Source organism: Rhododendron vialii, chromosome 9a (genome assembly GCF_030253575.1).
Source record: "Rhododendron vialii isolate Sample 1 chromosome 9a, ASM3025357v1".
Classification (NCBI taxonomy): domain Eukaryota; kingdom Viridiplantae; phylum Streptophyta; class Magnoliopsida; order Ericales; family Ericaceae; genus Rhododendron; species Rhododendron vialii.
In genome coordinates, this window is record NC_080565.1 from 36,908,300 (window position 1) to 36,931,768 (window position 23,469).

Below are 23,469 nucleotides of genomic sequence, written 5' to 3' on the forward strand. Positions count from 1 at the left end.
TTTAATGAAGGCCCATTCCCCCTGATTGAACTCTTATTGCCTTTCCCGTTCCCGAGTAAGTTTCCGGTCTGATCGCAGTCATTTCGGGTGGCTTCGTTTTGAGTTATAGCGAGTAACCCATTTTATCTGCTGCCGAAGCGCCTTCTGGTCAATCAAGTAAGAAGGTAACTGTCCCAATGCCCTTGGCCGCATCGAATTGCATTTAGCCGTACCGAATTACACTTGGCCGATCGAATTGTACTTGGCAGCTACGAATTGCACTTGGCCGCATCGAATTGCTCTTGCGGCGTAATTCAATGTGGCCAAATCCAATTCGATGCGGCCAAGTGCAATTCGGTATGGCCCCAATGCACTTGGCCGCATCGAATTGCACTTGGCCATATTGAATTGCTCTAGGCCGCATCGAATTGCACTTGGCCGCATCGAATTGCTCTTGGCTGCTACGAATTGCTCTTGGCCCCACCGAATTGCACTTGGCCGCATCGAATTACTCTTGGCCACACCGAATTGCGCTTGGCCGCTTTGAATTACTTTTGGCTGCATCAAATTGCACTTGTTGCCATAGGAAACCTATTGTAAATATTTAAAAATTAGATTCTATTTATTCCTTTCTGTTGTTTGATATGATGTTTGAGACAAATCGTGAATATAAACTAAAATATACTAGTATTTCTTTACAGCAAAAGAAGTTGTTAATAATAGATTATCTAGAGAAATAGGTAAAAGAAATTTCCATCCAAGATTTAATAGTTGGTCCATTCTCAACAGACTTGTTGTCGGTATCCGAAAATCGCCAATAACTTAGTCACTTGTGGGACATGTTTCCTTTATTATGATCGCCAATAACTCTAACAGGCCTATCTTTTGAAAAGTTTCACTTGTGGGACATGTAATCCTTTATTATGTGCACAACTCTTTCCTGGTCTGGTGTCCCCGACTAGTTTTTTAAAGAAGGGCTTTATGGCAATCATTTTCTTTGGATAGACTTTTCTATGGCGTCAAATTCATTATGTTGTATCATGTTGGAATACTCGATTAGCTCGCCTTTTTCTTGAATTTTATCTTTAGAAACTACATTTGTTTAGTATATAGTATAGATTATTCGTGATAAAATCATGAATAATTATTCAATAATTTTGGACACCGCCACGTTATGGTCCAACACTCTTATTCACCACACATTTTCATAAAAATCGTACGCAAAGTATTAAGGCTCACAAAATTGTGTGATGGATAAAGATCGGTGCCCCAAGACCACAAAAGTAGTTTTTTCAAAATCACCATAGCGTACAACTCAAAGAACAAAATCTCATATTTGGAAAAATAAACAAAACCTTGCAAGCCCTAATAGCATCTCCAGCCCCTTTTTAAACCCAAATTTGAGTGAAATTTTGGGTGAAAAACTCTATTTGGTTTTTTTATTTTTTTAATCGAAAGTCTAGTATTTTTTAGGCTTTTCCTAAAAAATTTGAGTCAAAATGGCACATTGGCAAAGTGAAAAGGCATTGAGAAAAAATGGGTATGGATTGGGTGCAGCTCCCCTCCATTTTTTTTTTTTCCAGTTTTGGGCCTTTGTGGGCCAATTTTGGGTCTACGACAATAATCAAAATCGTTCATGTTCATTTCACACATTTCACAGAGCTCGTCGAGTTTGTCATCCTTTTAAAAAATTAAATTAGCTGGAGTGAATATTGGTACTCGGTAAATACATACACAATCGAAACAGATTTATACAAGAAAATAGGATAAAAAAATAATTCGAAACTTAAAATTTCTACTCCCTCCGTCCTTTATTTATAGTCCGGTATTCCATTTTGGGCTGTCCCTTAATAAGTGTCTATTTTGTAAAGTTAGTGGGTAAAAGTTGGTGAATTGTCTATTTTGTCCCTAAAAGTAGATTCCATTTTAAAAAGTAAGTGAGTAAAAGTGTAATGATGATGGGTAAGTATGGAAAGTGGAGGAAAAAGTTGATGTGAAAAGTACAATGATGATGTCTTTTTAATAAATTGGAATTACGAAGCAGGACACTTAAAAATGGACGGAGTGAGTAATTTTTTTCTTTCTCAAAATCGATTATAGAGATGAATTTTCAGTGGGCGCTGCTATTCGCAGCCCTCTATTTACTCCCATAGCCCGTTAAAAATTTCCAATTATACTCGACATTTAGTTACCGAAATTGAGATATATTTTCAGCGTCCAATTACCGAAATATAATATTTTTTTCAACAGATGTTTACCGAAAATGAATGTTCGGCAGTTGTTTACCGAAGGTTGAACATATTTTCGACATGTAGTTACCGAAATATAATCTTGTTTTCAACAGCAATTTACCGAAATGTTATTTATGATTTTCAACAATTATTTACCGAAATTTAGTGGGCTACGGAAGTAAATAGAGGGCTGCGAATAGCGGCGCCCTTTTCAGTGTTCATAGTTAAGCCAGTGCCTTCGTCGCCAGTCAGCACTTTTGCCGGCAAAACTCCCAGCTCTATGAATTAGTGCATCCGTACTTTGAAATACTCCTCACTCCAATCCGCCTCTCTCTCTCTCTCTCGCTTGTTTGTCTCTGACTCCCTGTTTCTTCCCTCTCTCACTCTGTTTACCTCTCCAGAACTGCGATTTTTAAGTAAATCTGTATACATTTACATATAAACCCGCAAGTATAATTTTCAGTGTGTGTGTGTGTGTTATTCTTTCAGAAATGTTAACTTTGTGTACCTGTTTTGCTGTGGCAGAAGTGACAAGTAGACTGCTAAAAATGGAAGCGATTCAACCACTCCTTCGGAAATGCGAGTTCTTTTGAATTGAATAAGGGGGGACGGATGGAGCCCAAGAAGGACCGTCTGATGACCCCCGACTAGATAAGGTAAAAATTGCAATCCATGAGTACCTGTTTTCTAAACTGAAAGCAATGCTGAATCATATGCACATATATATAGTTACGTATTTATGCAGATGCTGTATGGCCATAACATGAGAGCTATTGATGTATTGCTCAATTTGTGTTTTCAGGGTTCAGGAATTAGAAACTTCTGGCTGTTTTTGAGGTCATTCCGAATGTTCTGGCCATCGAAACCGATTCATGAAAGAGAAAACAGTACAAGAACAAGGAGGGCAGTCCTTCCTAATAAGAAGATCGAGGACTTAAAGCCTAAAACTAGCTAAGGTAGTTAAGTATCTAAATAGGGATTTATCAATGCAAGCATATTACAAGGATTAGAGGTGTGTGTTTAATTTTGTTAATCTAAGAGCCCCTGTTTGCCAGCTGGATATAGAGGGCGGATATGCTATCACCCCGGATGGCATATCCGAACTACTTATATCCAATGTTTGCCACCCGGATTTAGGCGGTGAATATAATATCCCGCGAATTGTATATCCAATAGTGTCGGATATAATAACACCCCTCCCACCTCGTCACTATATCTGTCACATAGTCCCCCTATATGCATCCAACCTTTTATCATAGCTCCCCTCATACTATATCCATGGCAAACAGCCCGTTCACTCTACGAATGCCTCAGAAGAACTTGCTATTTGTTTCTTGTCAAATGTAGTAGATTATTGAAGCCCATGCAATTTTTCGTAAGGAGTTTTGGAAAGCCTTCCCACTAAACTTACCAACAAGCCAAGCCAGTTCAGCTTCCCAAGGTTGCTGAGTTTTGGAAATGTCACCCACATCTCATACAGATTTGCTCCCAAATTTCTCTAGAGTAAGAACAATTAAAAAGCAAGTGTGAGAGGCTTCCATTTGCTTGTTGACAGAGAGCAGATGAGGGAAGAGAGAGGACCCCGATTCATAAGCTTCTCTTTGGTTCTCAAACCTCTTTTAATGGCAGACTCGTTCTAGTATGCATAAGCTTCTCTTTGCTCTCATCTGTAAATGTATTATCTGTTTGTGCCTCTTTCCTCAACAAAAGGATTCCCTTTATTTGAGAGGAACTTTTGTTCAATACCTCCCTCAACCCGCATTGTAGTCTATTTTAAACAGACAGTGGAATTTGCTTTCTCAGTTTCATCACTGGGATTGCAAATACTTGCGGGAGCGTTGCTTGGCTAAGGCTAAGAAACAAAAGAAAAACTTCAAAATTTTGCAAGTTTGAGCAGGATATGAACTTATAAAATCCATGCAAAAATAAAGCAATACAAAACCGGTAATGGGTGGAGTAATCAATATTCAATGCGGCCGGATATGAATGCAAGCATGAATACACACAAATGCGACAGATAAATAAATGCACGAGTATCCTGTTCAAGATAATTTTGAAACTTTATAGGAGATAGTGTTTCCTAAATGTTGTATTTTTAGTAAATGTGTTTCCTAAATGTTATTTCTTAACAAACCAATAAAGCCATTTTGTGTGGTGTGGGGCCCCAAATTCACGTTCCATGTTGCAACTCTCGTATAACTATTCCTTCCTTTGTCTTCCTAGTCACTTCCTCGTCATTTGACTATCCACGCAGATAAGCAGCTGGAGCATTTAAATTATTCATAGGACATTACACTTATACAAGTTTAAATAGGTAAAATTATGACTTACATGAAAACTTGAAAATATATACAAGAGAGCACTTCCAAACAAAGTGGCCGCAAATAAAGGGATTTGGCTCTATATGAATGCACTTAAAAGCTTTCAAACAGCCTCTACAGCCTTAATTCCTGTAGTGTACGTCTTAGTAGTGAGCCCGAGATGGTCCTTTGCAGGAAAGTTGCATCCTCGATTACCTCTTGTCATGGATACCTACTCCAAGAAATACTTCCTTTATTGTTGTTAATCCTATGACGGCATCCCTGACATTCATTCTTTCGCCAGGTGATTCTACAGAGCATGCAACCCCAATCCTCATAAGGGAAATTAAGCACTCTCTTACTTTGGCTTGTCCAATTTTCTCATTTTGATCAACATCGTTTCTTGCTTCCTTAGGTTCTTCAAATAGCATGAGCGAATCTGCGATCCCCATCACTTGCTCAGGCAGTGCTGACTTACAGAGTTTATGAAGGCTTTGTCCGTCAATAAACATTTCATCTGTTGGTCTCTTTCCTGTCAGCATTTCCAATAAAAGGATCCCGTAGCTGTAAACATCTCCTTGTGTAGATATCTTCCCTCCAACGCCATATTCTGCAAATTTAAATAGGAAAGGATTAAGTTAACTCATTCAGAAGAAAAGTGAACTACCACAAATGATTTTGACAAGGGAAATGAACAAGTATATTGGCTGATTACTTAACCTGGAGCCACATAGCCTATGGAACCCTTGATTGCAAGTGAATTGGTCTCATCACCATTATAACTGCTATCTATGGTGAGGAAACTAGCCAGCCCAAAATCCCCCACGTGAGCAGTCATGTCTTCGTCCATGAGGACGTTGTTGGGCTTCAGATCACAATGAACAATTGACGTTTCACAACTGTGGTGAAGGTAGTCTAACGCACACATAATGTCGATGGCTATGTCCAACCTTTGTTGAAGGTCCAAGTTCATTGCTTGCCATGGTGCATCTTCTCCTGGATGCAACCAATTCTCCAAACTTCCATTGGGCATGTACTCGTAAACTATTGCCTTAAAATCTTGACGTGCATGGTTGATGCTTGAACATGCGGTTATAATTTTTAGAAGATTTCTATGCCTTGTGTTTTTCAGGGCTTCACATTCGGCAATGAAGCTCCTGGAAGCTCCTCCCTGGTCAAGATTGAGCACCTTGACCGCAATAGGTTTTTCGCCTTCATGGAGAAGTCCTTTGTACACGGTGCCAAAACTTCCAGCTCCAATTAAGTTTGTTGAAGAGAACCCATTTGTAGCTTTACTGAGCTGATCGTATGAAACCCTCAGGAAATTGTCTCCAATGGATGATTGAATAAGAGATTTGTCTCTCTGCTTTCGTTTCCGAAGAAACACAACCAAAAGTGCTACCAATGATAGACACAGGATCAAACAAGCAGTTGGGATAATAATTTCTATGCGAAAGCGATTTCCCTTCTTTGTGAACTCTTGACTCAGGCAAGCAAGCAACTGCAATTCTGCAATGCCTCCACAAAGCCCTGTGTTTCCAACAAGTGAAATTATACTCAAGTTTCTGAAGATCCCATGTGAGGGCACCTCACCAACCAGGTTGTTAAAGGACAAATTCAGGTCCTTCAAAAACATGAGCGCTGCTAGATCTTCTGGAATTTGGCCGGACAAGTTGTTGTGCGAAAGATCCAGTGTTTCAATTCCTTTCAAGGAGCTAAAAGAGGGAGGAATACTACCCTGGAACATGTTAAACTCCAGAAGAAGGCTTTCCAATCTCAAGCAATTTCCCAGAGTACTAGGAATATGTCCAGACAAGTTGTTGTTTGAAACATCAAGTTCCTGGAGATTGTTCAATTTCCCAATTTCGAGTGGCAGCAGACCGGTAAAAAAATTGTGAGCCAAGTTGATGGAGGATAAAGTGGAGAGAAGGCTTATGGTTTGGGGTATCGGACCTACTAAGAGATTATATGAAAGATTCAAGATTTGCAAGTCTAGGGTGTTTTCAAAACTTGAAGGTATGGTTCCATTGAAGTTGTTCTCATGCAGATATAGCCCAAATATTCGTGTGAGATTTCCAATGCTTTTTGGGATGGGACCAGACAGTTTATTTCTGCTAAAATCTAATAGTTTGAGGTTTCTAAGCTTCCCTATTTCAAAGGGGATGACACCTGAAAAAAAGTTTTGTTCCAAACCAAAGTTAGCTAAGTTGACTAAGGTGGAAATTCCCGGGGGAATGTTTCCAACTAGCTGGTTTCGTCCAGCTAGAAACTCATCAAGGTGACTCGAGAGATTGGCTATGGAAGTGGGTAAAACGCCACCAAAACCATTTTCATCAAAATCAAATTTTTGTAGCTTGCTGCAGTTGGTTAATGAATTGATGAACCTCAAGTCGTTAGCATTCCCGGAGCCTAAATGGTTTACACCCAGACGTAGCCTCGTTAGATCCTTCATCATTCTCCCTCGGTCAAAGGGAACTGGCCCTAAGAGGTTGCTAGCTGATACATCAAGCATTTTCATTCTAGATGCATTAGAAAGAGACACTGGAAAGGTTCCCGACAATAGGTTTTCCCCAACGACTATACTTTGCAGGTTAGGGAGTGTGAGGCCAATATCTTGGGGTAAACTGCCGGTAAGTTGGTTTATTAAAATGAATAGGTGCGTAAGAGTTGAGATATTATAAAGTGCGAGAGGGACAGTACCTGACAATTTATTCATTCCAATGCTAAATACCCGAAGGTTGGGAAGCAGACCGATTGAATGTGGAATAGTTCCTGTGATACTATTCACTCCCAAATCAACTGTTCGGAGGAGAGAGAGGTTACCAAGAGATGGTGGAATCCCTCCGATGAGATTGTTGGTGAAAAGGTCAAGATAAGTGAGCTTGGAGAGAGAACTAAACGAGGCTGGAATTTTTCCAACTAGATCATTATACGATAAATCAATGCTACTGAGGTAGTTTGACAAATTGGTTGGAATTACCCCTTGAAGAGAATTGGTACTGAAATTCAGATGTTGCAACCTGGACAAGCGGCTGAGCTCCTGGGGGATTTTTCCTTGGAAGTTGTTGTCCTGGAGGTAAAGAGATCTGAGGAAAGAGAGATTTCCAAAGAAAGGTGACATGGTTCCCCTCAGACTTTTGCTCCTCAAGTCCAAAACCACTACTCTCTTATGCTTGCGACTGCATGTTACTCCGTTCCATTTGCAGAAATGAAAGGAATTATTCCAGGAACTTAATGAGCCAAGCAGATCCTCGGCTATAAGTTCCTTGAATGAAAGCAATGCTAATTGATCCGTCTCGTTGCTCAATCTGCAAGCTACTTTTGTGCCAGTGGTGAAAAATAACACCAAGCTGAGTAGCTTCATCTTGTGAAGTAACAGAGATGACGAGATCAACGTCATCAACTTGAGAATTCTAAACATAGGGAGATTTGAACGAAGAACAAGAATGTTGCTCCCTTCAAGGCATGTCAACACTGATTTATAGTGCAAGTATATTTATAGTCTCCTCCCCTACTTTGCTTTTTTACTTGTATTCTTACTGTTTCTGAGTGTTATTAGTATCATAAAATTGGATTTTTTTAAAATATCAAGGATCTGTATTATCTAATTTGTTTATGCTCTTGAAAAACCACTTAAATTGCTTTTTTACAGTTATTTTTCTTGACCTCTAGATTCAAATCATTATTTTTTTTTTTTTGACAAACATATACCCTGATGACGTGCACTGCATTGACATTAAGATATTGTTAACCCATGTTATTAGCACATATTGGTTTCATGTCAGGGCCAGCTTGCGCACCTTTACTAATCCTTGGAGATCGATTCCACCATATGGACTAATCTCATAAGAATTGATACGAGGTTTTGAGCTTTGAGACTTAGGAAGTATGAGCCAGCTATGCAATTAAGATCAGACTGGGAAGGGCCAGCCGCCAACATAGACCTGACCTGCATTTCCTTGAGATGACAGCCAAAGACTTTACCTTCAATTTCCAGGAGCCTTCATTTTCTTGTTAATTTACGAGGTATTATAATGTTCATCTTTTAATTGAGTTGGAAATACAGATTCCTGGGAGATCCTATAGGTATACAAGTTGCAATTTACCATTTCACAACTACTGCCTAGTTCAATTTTTACTACATTGACCCAGAAAGAATTCTTCGACTCCAGATCCCTCTGTTGGATCAGGTGCTAACCGACTCACCTTAAAGCAGTTGTTGTTTTCACTATTCTTTTGGGGGTTTGGAATGACTGCTCATGACATTTGAGGTATGATTTGAATGAGTAGTTTATTTGTGGGGCATGCTTTCCTTTAGTCTCTTTTTATGTGCAAAACTGTATCTCGGTGGTTGTGCCTTGACTTGGAGAAATGACAAAATTCAAAGAAGGATTTGGAGCTACTCCAACCATTCAAGAGGGTCGAGACTTAATTCTACGGCAATCATTTTCTTTTGTAGACTTTTCTATGGTGTCACAGGAATATATAGTATTACTGTATGTTGTATCATGGCAGAAAACTCTATTCTCTCGCCCTTTGTATTTTGTCAACATAGGAGAATCACAAAAACACTAGCTTAGTAGCTTGGTGAAAAATGTACGCAACTACCGAATCAATCTGCTCCACAGTCGCTTGTTTGGTCAAAATGCCGTTGCCTGGTATGCTTTGTGGTTATGAAAAAAGAGAGCTTCAATCTAGGGAAGCAATCTAGGAAGCTATGCACCAGAGAGGCTTTTCTGAAAAAGTCTTTTTTTTTTCGATTTTTAGATCCTAACGTACACTCCTTCGTATTAGCCTATCGTGTGTTTGTCAGATTTTGAGTTTTTGTGACGAATACTTGATTCGGAACAAGAAGGGATGTCTTTTGATCAGTTTGTTTTCTCCTAAACATTGACCATTATAACAAGCTGAATGGTTTGTTTGTACAAAATCTCTAGCAGTAGTTGGCACAATTTTGTTCTAATTGCATGAGTATCCTTTATCTGCACTAATAAAGAACTTGTGAACATTTTGTGCTATGAATATGCCATTTCAACCAGTTTCCTGACTCCAAACTTTTGATTGGAAGACTAGACCAATTTACATTCTCAGGCCAGCCCAATTTACATTCCCAGGCAAGGCCTGCAACTGCAAGTAGACCTTCTGGGCCCTTTGCGCTCTTCTTACCAATAGAATCCAGTGTATGTATTTTGGGCTTCACTTTGCACCTCAAATTACTTCCTACCGAAAATAGAAGAATCAATTGAATGATCAAAAAGGATAAACTCATTAAGAGTATGAATAAGGGTCTATAATCTTTGCCCGCACACATATATTAATAGTTAGATTAGCACCTTAGAATGGTAAGAAATTCAATATACTTTTCCCCTGTGCGCGCATATTTTCTACTCTTTAGCGCCCTTTTCTCTTAATTAAAACTTTAGCACCTTAATCACTGCATGGAGCTAGCTCAAAGCAGAAGAGTGAGCACAAAACCAGTGAGCGAAATTACAATCAATCTGTGAATCTAGATTCAAAACAAAATGGATTTTATCATGCAATTGTTGTATTGGAATATGGGCATTCAAGGATTGGCCAAGTTAATCATGCAATTTCGATATTTGAAGCATAAAGTAGATGAGTAGAAGAGAAAAATCAAACACAGAGATTTATCGTAGTTGGGTCTGCAATTTCACGGTCTGCAAATAGGAGACAATCAACTATCCCATCCGCCCTAATTTGGTTGTCCGTTTTTTGGATTCCAACATTTTAGGGGACGTAATAATAACTATTGAAAAGCTTTGATTTCCAAAAACAGGCATCAACTATTTCGTATTAAATGAGCGTGCATATTCTCCATGCACAATTTTGTGAAAGAGAAAGGGTAATCATGAAACTTTTACTATTAGTCAACTTCAAATTGGACAAACAATTTGAAACATAAAAAGTAGACAAACAAAGCGGGACAAAACTCAAAAGGAGTATATCAAAAAAAAAAATCCACCACATTTTCATAAATGCCATTATTACCCGAGACAAAATCACGAGTAATTATTTAGTGGTCTTGAACACCGCCACGTGGTGCTCCTTCACTTTTATTCACTACACATCCTCGTGGAGTACATACACAAAAAGTATTTGGCCCGACAAAATTGTGTGGTAGATAATGGTGTTGGGACACCGCGTGACGGTGCCCCAAGACCACAAAATAATTTTTCCAAAATCACCCCGAGGAAGGGCACAACTCAAAAGAACAAAACCCCATATTTGGAAAAATAAAAGCCCAAACCGTTTCTTATCCCTCCAGCCAGTGGCGCTTTCGCCGGCAAAACTCACAGCTCTATTCAGTGCGTCCGTACGTTGAAATCTCTCTCTCTCTCTCTCAAAAACTCTGTCTCCTCTCCAGAAGTGCGATTTAAGTAAGTACAGTATCTGTATACATGTACATATAAACCCCGTGAGAATAATTTTCAGTGTTTGTGTCTTTCTTTTAGAAATGTTAACTTGATTTAGTGCCTAAAATCAAATGTGAGTTCTTTCGAATACTTTTAAATTGCAATCGATGTGTACCTGTTTTCTAAACTGAAGCAATGCTGAATTATGTGCACATATATATACATGCACATTTATACAGATTCGGTAATGGCAAAGTAAGGCCACCGCAAGAGAATTGAGAGCTATTGATGTATTGCTCAATTACTGTTTGAGGGGGAGAGCCTTCCTTTATGTAGACATCTAGACCACCTCTAGAAGAGAATTCACGGTAGAGTGGGGTTCAGGAATTCGAAACTTCTGGCGGTTTTCGAGTATTGTTCCATTTGGCTATGGAATTGGGCATGTCCTATTCTGTCAAGGTCGGTTACGAGGTCATTTCGACTACCTTTCATCATAGACACCAAACCATGATTCCCCGTGTTCTGGCCATTGAAACCTCTTCACAAGAGGACTTGCTTGACCTTGCCAGCGAGTCCAGGCGGACTATCTTTTCTTTTCTTTTTGTGTGTGGGTAACAGAGAAAGAGCAAACAATACAAGAACAAGGAGGGCATCCCTTCCTAATACAAAGATAGAGGACTTAAAGCCTCAAACTAGCTAAGGTAGAGAAAATCTAATAGGGATTTGCCAATGTGGGCATAATACAAGGATAGGGGAGTGTTTAATGTTGTTAATCTGAGTGCCCCTATTTGCCGACTGGACATAGAGGGCGGATATGCTATCACCCCGGATATTATATCCGAACTATTTATTTCCGGTGTTTGCCCCCTGAATATAGGCGGTGGATATAATATTCCTGGATTGTATATCGGCATGTGGCCAGAGATAATAACACCCCCTCCCTCTATGCTTGTTATCTCCATCCTTATATCCGCCCTTATAATTACAAGAATGCCACTTCTCCTTTTAATTCTTTATCCAACCGCGCATATCCATCCCCAAACAAAACCAGGCATTTACATATCCCTCTTCTTTAAATTACTCAAACAAACCATCAACAACATAGTCCCCCTATAGACATCCGCCCTTTTATCATATCTCCCCTCATACTATGTCCACGGCAAACGCCGTTAATTCTACAAATGCCTCAGAAGAACCTGCTATTTGTTTCTTGCCAAATGTAGTAGACTATTGAAGCCTGTGCAATTTTTCGGAAGGAGTTTTGGAAAGCTTTCCCACTAAACCTACCAACAAGCCAAGCCAAGCCAGTTCAGCTTCCCAAGGTTGCTGAGTTTTGGAAATGCCACATCTCATACAGACTTGTTCCCAGATTTCTCTAGAGTACGAACAATTAAAAAGCAAGTAGGAGAGGCTTTCATTTGCTTGCTGACAGAGAGAGCAGATGGGGGAAGAGAGGGGAGCCCAATTCATAAGCTTCTCTTTAGTTCTCAAACCTCCTTTAATGGCAGACTTGTTCTAGTATGCAGATTGGATCTCTTTCCTCTCGTCCGTAAACATTTCATCTGTTTGTGCCTCTTTCCTCTCACCTCTACCAATGAATAGATCCCCTTTATGTGAGGGGGACTTTTTCAATACCTCCCTCAACCCGCATTTGTAGTATATTTAAAAAAAAGACAATGGATTTTGCTCTCTCAGTTTCATCACTGGGATGGCAAATACTCGCGGGAACCTTGCTTGGCAACATTATAAGCTACCAAAAAGGCTATATAGTGCCCGAGGAGAGAGAGGGAGGAAAAGGGGTGGGGTTTGGTCATCAATTTCAAGGCTATACTTGAGTTTGCCTTGAGAATTCACGGAATTCCTCTTGCTTACGTTGTGTTTTCCCATCAATTGGTTCCGCCACTTCTCTTGATGCGTATCTTGGACCCCTAAAACTATTGCTTTATTTTTGCATGGCTTTTAGTATAAGTTAATATCCTGCTCAAACTTGTAAAATTTTGAAGTTCTTCTGTTTCTTAGCTCTGTTGGCAATCTCATAGCCTGAAAGCTGTGTATGGCACTTGAATTTGCCAAGTGAAAAGAAGCAAGTTTATGAATCCGCGTTTGATTTTTATGGTTAACCACATACAAAACAGGTAATGGGTGGAGTAGTCAATGATTTAATGGGACAGTACATGTAAGTAAGCATGAATTCACAGAAATGCGATACAAAATAAATGCACAAGAATCCTGTTTAAGAAATTTTGAAACTATACAGGAGATAGTGTTTCCCAAATGTTGCATTTTTTGGTAAATGTGTTTCCTAAATGTTATTTCTCAACAAACCAATAAAGTCATTGTGTGTGGTGTGGGGCCCCGAATTCATGTTTCATGTTCCAACTCTTGTATAACTATTCCTTCCTTTGTCTGATTGTCTCACTAGTCACTTCCTCATCATTTGATTAGTAGGTGGAGTATTTAAATTATTCATAGGACATTACACATGTACAACCTTAAATAGGCAAAATTATGATTAACATGAAAAGTCAAAAGTCGAAACTATATACAAGAGAGCAGTTCCACTTCTTTTTTTTTCTTTTTTTTTTGTGCAATTTATACGATTAAGAAAGTGACCTGAAATAAAGGGACTTGGGCTTTCTATATGAATGCACTTCAAAGCTTTCAAACAGCTTCTACAGCCTTAATTCCTGCAGTGTACGTCTTAGTAGCGAGCCCGAGATGTTCCTTTACAAGAAAGTCACATCCTCAATTACCTCTTGCCATGGATACCTACTCCAAGAAATACTTCCTTTATTGTTGTTAATCCTTTGACGGCATCCCTGACATTCATTCTTTCACCAGGTGATTCTGCAGAGCATGCAACCCCAATCCTCATTAACGAAATTAAGCACTCTCTTACTTTGGCTTGTCTGATTTTCTCATTTTGAACAACTTCGTTTTTTGCTTCCCTAGGTTCTTCAAATAGCATGCGCGAATCTGCAATCCCCATCACTCGCTCAGGCAGTGCTGACTTACAGTATTCGCGAAGGCTTAGTCCATCATTAAACATTTCATCTGTTGGTCTCCTTCCTGTCAGCATTTCCAATAAAAGGATCCCATAGCTGTAAACATCTCCTTGTGTAGATATCTTCCCTCCAACTCCATATTCTACAAATGTAAATAGGAAAGGAAATTATTAAGTTAACTCATTTAGAAGAAAAGTGGACTATCGCAAATGATCTTCGACAAGGGAGATGAACAAGTATATTGACTGATTCCCTTACCTGGAGCAACATACCCTATGGAACCCTTGATTGCAACTGAATTGGTCTCTTCACCAATATAACTGCTCTCTATGGTAAGGAACCTAGCCAGCCCAAAATCTCCCAAGTGGGCAGTCATGTCTTCAGCAATGAGGACATTGTTGGGCTTCACATCACAATGAACAATTGGCGTTTCACAACTGTGGTGAAGGTAGTCCAACGCACACATAACATCAATCGCTATGTCTAACCTTTGTTGAAGGTCAAAGTTCATTGATTGCCACAGTGCATCTTCTCCTGGATGCAACCAATTCTCCAAACTTCCATTGGGCATGTATTCAAAAACTATTGCTTTAAAATCTTGACCTGCAGGATTGACGCTTGAACACGCGGTTATAATCTTTAGAAGATTTCTGTGCCTTGTTTTTTTCAGGGCTTCACATTCAGCAATGAAGCTCCTGGAAGCTCCTCCCTTGTCAAGATTGAGCACCTTGACTGCAATAGGTTTTTCGCCTTCATGGAGAAGTCCTTTGTACACAGTGCCAAAACTTCCAGCTCCAATTAGGTTTGTTGAAGAGAACCCATTTGTAGCATTACTGAGCTGATTGTATGAAACCCTCATAAAATCATCTCCAATGGATGATTGAATAAGAGATTTGTTTCTCTGCTTTCGTTTCCGAAGAAACACAACCCAAAGTGCTACCAATGAAATGCACAGGATCAAGCAAGCAGTTGGGATAATAATTTCAATGCGAAGGCGATTTCCCTTCTTTGTGAACTCTTGACTCAGGCAAGCAGGCAGCTGCAATTCTGCAATGCCTCCACAAAGGCCTGTGTTTCCAACAAGTGAAATTATACTCAAGTTTTTGAAGACACCATGTGAGGGCACCTCACCAACCAGGTTGTTAAAGGACAAGTTCAGATTCTTCAAAAACATGAGGGCTGCTAGATCTTTTGGAATTTGGCCGGACAAGTTGTTGTGCGAAAGATCCAGCGTTTCAATTCCTTTCAAGGAGCTAAAAGAGGGAGGAATATTACCCTGGAACATGTTAAACTCCAGAAGAAGGCTTTCCAATCTCAAGCAATTTCCCAAAGTGCTAGGGATATGTCCAGACAACTTGTTGCTTGATGCATCTAGTTCCTGTAGATTGTTCAAGTTGCCAATCTCGAGTGGCAGCGGACCGGTAAAAAAGTTATGAGCCAAGTAGATGGAAGATAAAGTGGAGAGAAGGCTTACGGTTTTGGGTATCGGACCTACTAAGAGATTATATGAAAGATTCAAGATTTGCAAGTCTAGGATGTTTTCAATAGTTGAAGGTATGGTTCCATTTAAGCTGTTTTCTTGTAGTTTCAACTGAAATATTTTTGTGAGATTCCCAATGCTTGATGGAATGGGACCAGACAGTTTATTTCTACTGAAATCTAGTTGTTGCATGTTTCCAAGCTTCCCAATTTCGAAGGGAATGACACCTGAAAAGAGGTTTTGGTCTAAATTAAGGTCAAATAACCCTACAAGGTTTGAAATTCCGCTAGGGATGGTTCCAACCAGCTGGTTTTCTCCAGCATCTAGCATATTTAGTTGGCCTGAGAAATTGGCTATGGAAGTGGGTAAAATGCCACGAAAACCATTTTCATAGAAATCCAAATGACGCAGCTTGGTGCAGTTAGTTAACGAATCGATGAACCTTAAGTCACTAGCATCCCCACTGCCTAAATTATTATCACCAAAATTTAGCCAATCAAGATCTTTCATCTTTCTCCCTAGGTCATGGGGAACTGGTCCGGAAAGGTAGCTTATTGATAGATCAAGAGCTGTCAATCTGGATGCGTTAGAAAAAGAAACTGGAAAGAGTCCCCGCATTTTGTTTGCCCCGATGGATATTCTACGCAGGTTGGGGAGTGTGAGGCCAATATCTTGGGGCAAACTACCGGTAAGTTGATTATACGCAATGATTAGAGTTCTGAGACTGGAGATATTGTAAAGTGGAGGAGGGACAATACCTGTCAATTTGTTCACGCCAACCCGAAAAATTTGAAGGTTGGAAAGTCGACCAATGGAATTCGGAACAGTTCCTCTGAGATTGTTCCATCCCAGATAGAGTGTTTGGAGGATAGAGAGGTTACCCAAAGATGGTGGAATCTCTCCGATGAGATTGTTTGTGCCAAGCTCAAGAATCGTGAGCTTGGAGAGAGAACCAAATGATGCTGGAATTTTTCCAACTAGGTTGTTAGACTGGAAATCAATGACAGTGAGGTAGTTTGACAAATTGGTTGGAATTTCCCCTTCGAGAGAATTGCTACTGAAATTCAGATGTTGCAGCCGGAACAAATGGCCGAGCTCCAGGGGGATTTTTCCATGGAATCTATTCTCCTGGAGGTAAATGGATCTCAGGAAAGAGAGGTTTCCCAGGAAAGGTGATATGGTCCCCCTCAGGCTTTTTCCTCTCAAGTCCAGAACCACTACTCTATGATGCTTGCGACTGCACGTTACTCCGTTCCATTCGCAGAGATCGAGAGAATTGTTCCACGAACTTAACGATCCAAGCAGATCCTCGGCTATAAGTTCCTTGAAGGAAAGCAATGCTAGGTGATCCGTTTTGTTGCTAAAACTGGAGGCTACTTTTGTAGTAGTGGTGAGAAGGAACACCAAGCTGAGTAGCTTGATCTTGTGAATTAACAGAGATGACAATATCAACCTCATCAACTTAAGCATTCTAAATGCTGTGTTTGGATGAGTTTTTGAGAAATTTTTTGTGGTTATGAGTGGAGAGAGAAATAGAGTAATGTTTGGAAGTAGGGGTAATGAGTGGAGAGAGATAGAGAGAGAAATGAAAATAATGATCGGAGATATGGATAATGAGTGGAGAGTAATGTTTGAAAGTAGAGGTCATGAGTATTTTTTGAGTTGGAAATTTTTTTCCAAAAACCAAACCAAACTTAAATAATGGGAGATTTGAATGAAGAACAAGAAGAATGTTTCTCCTTAATGGCATGCCAGTACTGCAATATATAGTGCAAAAAGTTAGAACTAGCATAGATGGGTCTTCTACTGACGTCTCTACCCTTCTCTAGGAGTCTAAGTAGGTGTTCCGTACAGCTGAAAAGGGGTGCTCTTGATAAATCATTGTACTTGCATTCATACTGTTATTGTTCTTTGATTCAACTCAACCTTTTTTTATTCTTTGCCAATTTAAATGGTCTACTTGGAAGACTAATCCTCCCGCTGCGTTGTCATTGATTGGTACAGGACTGGAGCCTTAAAAATGGACTTATACTATGTGAAGTGGACGAATGACATGAAAATGGCTGGCTAGTGGAGAGGGGCCAAAGGTCAAGAAAACAAGAGGTAAAAAAACTGTTTTCTTTGACAAACATATATCACGATTACGTGCACTGCATTGACATTAAGATATTGTTAACCCTTGTTATTAGCACACACTGGTTTCGTGAGAAATGAGGACACCGCAACCTACTTTTTATGTTTTTGTTTTTGATAACTCAAAGTGTCTGGGCCAGCTTGCGAACACACGGGGACCAATTCCTCTATCTTGGTGGTTGTAAGTTGAATTGGAAAAATGACAGGATTCAAAGAAGGATTTGGAGCAACTCCAATTATTCAAGAGGGTTTGAGTGTTAATTCTACAAGCAATCATTTTCTTTTGTTGATTTTTAAAACTCTATTCCCTCGCCCTTTTTCTCGGGTTTTTTTTCTAGAGCTCGAACTTCATATATTTTTATTGAAAAAAGATCTTTATATTTCTTACGAGGCGAGGAGCACCCGAGCTACAAATATAACATAACACCGGCTAAGCAACTCGGTGAAAAAAAATATACAACCACCAATTCAATCTGTTCCACCGTCGCTTGTTTGTTCAAAATGTCGCAGCCTAGTTAGCTTTGCGGTAACAAAAAAGAGGGTTTCAATCTAGAGAAGCTATGCACCAGAAAAGCCTCCTCTTTTCATTTCAGGCTCTAATGTACATTCCTTCGTATAAGCCTATTGTGAATTCGTCAGATTCTCATTTTTTGCGACAAAATACTTGATTCGGAACAGAGAATGGATGTCTTTCGATCAGTCTGTTTGCACCTAAACATTAATCGTTGTAATAAGCTGAATGTAATGCTTGTACATAATCTACAGCAGTAGTTAGTACAATTCTGATCTGAATACAGGAATGTCTTCATCTGCCCTGATAGAACTTGTGAACATTGTAAGAGGCCGTTATGTTATGAATTTGCCATTTCAACAAGTTTCCTGCACTCCAAACTTTTGATTGGAAGACTAGACCAACAGACATCCTCAGGCCGGTCTCTATAGAGAGAGAAGCTCTTTCGCTATTGAAGTTCATAAACAGTGCTATGAGAAAGACTAATGAATTAACTATGTTGTCTATTAGAACTAGAGCGCTGCTATTCGCAGCCCTTTATTTTCTCCCATAGCCCACTACATTTCGGTAAATGGTTGTTGAAAATCATACATAATATTTCGGTAAATAGCTGTTGAAACAAGATTATATTTCGGTAATTACATGTCGAAAATATGTTCAACTTTCGGTAAAGAACTGCCGAACATACATTTTCGGTAAATAGCTGTTGAAAAAAATATTGTATTTCGATAATTGGATGCTGAAAATATATCTCAATTTCGGTAACTAACTGTCAAGTATAATTGAAAATTTTTAACGAGTTATGGGAGAAAATAAAGGGCTGCGAATAACAACAGCGCCCTAAAACTAAAATGAGTGAGAAACTAATTGTGCAAGCTCAGTTACTTTAAGTGCTTTGTATTATTAAAATTCGGAAAAATTTAAAAATGGCACCTGAACTTTGCACCAAATGTCACAGAGGCACCTGAACTTAAGTTTATTTTAATTAAACACTTGTACTAACAAAATCTCCAAATTTAGACCCCCGCCGTTATACTCCGTCCAAAAAATTATTGATGCGGCATCTCTTACCCGTTTAAGTGGCCCCATTGCACGTGTTTGCAACGGGGAACAGTGCACCCAAGCCAAACTCCTCACTTTACCTCACGTTTTGAAGAAAAAATGACCTTAACCTAATTTATGAGTTTTAACTTAAATTGGGTTAAGGTCATTTTTTGAATACAAATGAAAAAATAAGTTACTTAACTTTTCAATGCAAACCCACCCTGAGAGTTCTACCATAAAGACCCGAAGGAAACCTTAACTTTTTTGGCTTTGTTTGGTTGGCATTTTAGTTTAGTTTAATTTTGATAGTGGGTGGAGAGAGAAATAAGATAATGATTGAAGAGATGGGTAATGATTGGAGAGAGGTGAGAAAATAATAATTTGAGAAATATGGTAATGATCAGAGAAAGAAATAGGGTAATAATTGAAAAACTAAACTAAAATTAAACTGCCATGTCAGCAATTTTTGGGACAGAGTGGACGGAGTATAACGGCAGGGGTTTAAATTTGGGAATTTTGTTAGTACAGGTGTTTAATTGAAATAAATTTAAATTCAGGTGTCTGAGACATTTGATGCAAAATTCATATGCCATTTTGAAATTTTCCCTTAAAATTTCAATAATTATAATAATGCTTTTTTGTTGCTTACTGAATTTTCTCTCTCTTTAATATGGAGTATATTTTTTCAATTCTTGCAATTAGCCTTTTTCATTGGTTTTTTTCCTCCCTGATCAACAATCCTTTATCTTTCACAGGTTGTAAACACACAGCTTTGTGGAGGCATTGTAGAAATGCAGTTACCTGCTCGCCCAAACTTCACAAAGAAAGGGTTTCAGCTATGGGATCATTCTATTGGAGATGTTGACAGGAAAAAGGCCGATAGATGAAATTTTCACCAATGGACAAACTCTTCATGAGTTCTATGAGTCAGCATTGCCGAAAAGAGTGATTGAGATTGTGGATGCACATGTTAGAAGAACCTAACGAAGCTGAAAATGATGCCGAGAAAGAGAGGGTCAGCCAAACCAAAATAAGAGAATGCTTGTTTCCCTTGTGAGGATGGGGTTGCATGTTCTGCCGAATTGCCTGGCGGAAGAATGGACACCTAGGTTGTGATAGGATTAACTGCCATCATGGAAATTCTCATAGATAGTATCCAGTTTTTAAGTACTCGTAATTTTATACATTCGTCGTTGTATACGCATAATGTCTTGCAAAATAATTGATCACTACGTCCAAGCAAATCATAAAGGAAACAAACAAAAGAAGGATCTGCTGAACCAAGAGGGAAATCCCAGTTCATTGGCCTTTCGAAATGTTATAAAAATAGTGGCCGACGGGATACGATGTACAGTATTCCTCAATCTTTTTTACTTGCCAATGTATCATACGACAGTTGCAACTTGCGACCTCAATGGTTCAGAAGTTATATTCAGTAGAGCAAAAGGGCAAGGAAAGGGAAAAGATGCGAAGAGTGCAGAGAAAGAAGATGCGTTTTGATTAGTGTCCGTTCTGTATTAACTACGTAGTTGGGTTAGGAAAATGAGAAGAAATTTAATAGTACCTGGCTACCTGTCAAAATGGAATTTGTGTTTTTTAGTTCGTTACCCACAAAAAGATGAACTTGTATATACAATCTAGCTGCCCTTTCCGTTGGCAAACTCGAAGTTCAAAAACATTGTTAGTGTCCTGATACTGTCAAGAAACCATAAGAAACAAAAGAAAGAAAACCTTAAACACTTACAAGTATAAGCTTGAATGGCAGAAAGAGAAGGACTGATCCTGTAGTCATAGTATCCTATGACATACACCTAAACAACAATGAGGTATCCCGTAATTGCACCTAACTCTTTTAGATACATCTCCCTGAATCCCAATGGCCGAGACTTAGGGTTCAGGGGGAGGCCTGATGCCTAGCCACACTCCCACCTGAGTCTCATAGCAGACCATGGATCCCATGTAATTTAACAAAGGAAAAACTCACTTTCCTCAAAAGTTCCCATGTTAGAAAATTCCCCAGAGCTTTACTGATAGTTGCTTGGTTCTTGTCATTAGCTAGTGCTTCATGTATGAGCTTCAGACCGTTGTATTGCTCTTACCACATGGTACATTAAAAGGAGAGAAATTTCGAACATGCCAATCATTAGCACCAAGATCTTAACTCTATCAACTCAGAAGCCAGCAAAAAGATTGCGATGCAGCTACCCTCTAGCAAGACTCGAACCCAGGGTCTCATAGCAATAATTTTGGAAAACTAAGCTCAGAGCAAAAACATGCATTTGACTACACAGTTCAGCAATTATGCAAGCACAATCAGTATCGTATTCATGCTCCCAATAACGTAGATTCACCTTTTGAAGCATGCAACAAAATCACAAACACAAATGAACAATAATAAGTTCAAACGAATAGCAGTTACAGCACAGGTGCTCCAATTTCATCAAATTTAAGATCTCAAACAAATAGCAAGAACATAGAGTACTCTTACGAAGATCAAACGCGAAAATACCTGAAATTACTGTACCCGCTATGCGCATAAAACTAGCCAAAATGATCCCCACTAATGAATTCAGAACAACAAATGCCACATGAAATTGATCTTCTCATCTTACATAATCACCAACAAGTCACATGTTACAATACACTCACAAATGAACATCTTCCAAACAATACCACAAGATCACATTAAGATCTGACAACAAAACAATCAACTTATATATTAGCATCTCCAGCTCTTACCCTTCTTTTCACTCAAACTCGACCTTCGAGTTAAAAACCCTAAAATCCATTCCACTCCTCGACCCAAACCTAAACCAAATTGAGTTTAACTCGAATATTTACTGAAACATTATAAAGCCATTTTCCTCCTCCCCAATTTACAATCATGCCATTAAATGAAGCTTCTGCTCAAATTTGTGCTTAGATTTGAGTTTATCCACCGGAGCGTTTCATAAACTTTTACTCAAATTTGAGGAAAATTAGGAATTAGGGCTGGTGATGCTATTTAATATACAATTTACGCACATAACATGAAAAATCAAAATCATCAAGAAGAGAAAGATCGAACGCACATAATATTTCGATAACAATCGACGAGTACACACATCCGTCTCATTCTACTGCTTGCTATCGTAATCGACGATCTCGTTAGCGGTGACCGACCTCGAGTGCTGCACGATCGACCGTCCGATCGAGTTGATCCAGTCCTCCTTCTCCTTCTCCGAGTCCGCGATGAAGTACATGGTCTCGGACCGAGTGGAGAGCTCGAACGCGAACTGCTTGTTGAGCACGTCCTCGGCGCCCTTGACGGTGAGGCAGGTGGCCACGGGGATGACGCCGCGCGGCGTGGAGCCGCGGGTGACGATGGATTCCTTGAACCAGAAGAGTTTTCCCTGTTTGAGGACGAACCAGCGGCGGCGCCACGTCTTGATGTACTCGCCTTGCTTGGTCAGCCAGCCGGACCGCTCGGGGGCGGACCAGAACTCGACACCGCCGCAGTCGGGGGTGGCGCCGCCCATCGCGGCTCTCCAGAGGCTCGCCATGGGAAATAATCGGGTGTGGATCCGATGGGAGAGGGGGCAAAGATGAACGACGACTCGCTGAGAAAGAGATTTTGTTTTACTGGTACTTCTATTTTGGAAAAAATACAGAAACCTCCCCTGATATTTCTGGATAATTACAGTAGCTTTCTTTTATTAACAAATTAGAGGGAGGTTATCAGAAAGTGACAGGTTTAACGGATATTTTGTTTTTTTGTATTTGGAATGTTTAAGAAAAAGTCAAAAAATAATTGATTTTCCGAATTTTTCTTGATGTTTTCTAATAATGTTAGGTAAATGTCATAGTATTTTTTTTATTTTTTTGGTTAATCTAGTTGAGTCAAACCTATAATTCATAAAAGTTGAGCGCAAATTAACAAACGATAATTTTTTTGAATAAAGACAAAACAAAAAAAATCAAGTACTACAACTTTAAATTAAGTGAAAACAAGGCCTAAATCTAACTTCATAAAAAAAATATCATCATTACACTTTACACATCAATTTTTACCTCCACTTTTCAAAATTATTCTACATTTTTAACCATTAAATATTTACCCATTAACTTTCTCATTACCAAAATTTTAGGGTGGGTTTAGAGGTGTCAAATAGGTCGGGCCAAGACAGGCACGACACAAGCTCAACACATTTAGAGTGGCACGACACAAATTGGACACTGCATGATATGGCACAATCTCTATAGCAGGCCACGCTAAGTCGTTGTTTGGGCACTTGGCACGGGCATGGCACGAGCAAAAATTCAAAAATGTAAAATAATTAACCAAAGTAGATGTACACTCAATACACACTTTGTCCCACAATTGATGAGTTACAATGTTCATGATTATCGGCAGAGAATTATCATATTTATTT

General features: G+C 39.3%; 3 protein-coding genes and 1 long non-coding RNA gene across 7 annotated transcripts; 1 reads left to right on the forward strand and 3 right to left on the reverse strand.

Annotated features, from left to right (window-relative positions):
* Positions 1-2,872: 2,872 nt before the first annotated feature.
* On the reverse strand, positions 2,873-7,910 carry LOC131299860 (putative receptor-like protein kinase At3g47110). Its single transcript, XM_058325433.1, has 2 exons — positions 5,231-7,910; positions 2,873-5,120 (listed from the first exon to the last, which is right to left on the reverse strand). The coding sequence occupies exons 1-2, from the start codon at positions 7,908-7,910 to the stop codon at positions 4,723-4,725; spliced, it is 3,078 nt and encodes a 1,025-aa protein (XP_058181416.1). The 3' UTR covers positions 2,873-4,722.
* Positions 7,911-10,752: 2,842 nt separating this feature from the next.
* LOC131300205 (uncharacterized) lies at positions 10,753-20,301 on the forward strand. Of its 3 annotated transcripts, none has more exons than XR_009190888.1 (3): positions 10,753-10,908; positions 17,374-17,472; positions 19,813-20,301. It is a non-coding gene; the product is annotated as an uncharacterized LOC131300205 (long non-coding RNA). The 3 variants fall into 3 exon arrangements; XR_009190887.1 differs by having other exon boundaries at positions 10,755-10,844; XR_009190886.1 differs by lacking the exon at positions 10,753-10,908 and adding an exon at positions 15,305-15,443.
* LOC131300119 (putative receptor-like protein kinase At3g47110) lies at positions 13,387-17,643 on the reverse strand. Of its 2 annotated transcripts, XM_058325810.1 has the most exons (3): positions 17,064-17,643; positions 14,148-16,840; positions 13,387-14,031 (listed from the first exon to the last, which is right to left on the reverse strand). In XM_058325810.1, exons 1-3 carry the CDS (start codon positions 17,159-17,161, stop codon positions 13,634-13,636), a joined length of 3,189 nt encoding a protein of 1,062 aa, XP_058181793.1. In that variant the 5' UTR covers positions 17,162-17,643; the 3' UTR covers positions 13,387-13,633. The 2 variants fall into 2 exon arrangements, with proteins under 2 accessions (XP_058181793.1, XP_058181794.1); XM_058325811.1 differs by having other exon boundaries at positions 14,148-17,492.
* Positions 20,302-21,639: 1,338 nt separating the features above from the next.
* On the reverse strand, positions 21,640-22,689 carry LOC131300194 (pleckstrin homology domain-containing protein 1). The gene has a single exon (XM_058325917.1). It carries the CDS (start codon positions 22,597-22,599, stop codon positions 22,174-22,176), a length of 426 nt encoding a protein of 141 aa, XP_058181900.1. The 5' UTR covers positions 22,600-22,689; the 3' UTR covers positions 21,640-22,173.
* Between the last annotated feature and the right edge of the window lie 780 nt (positions 22,690-23,469).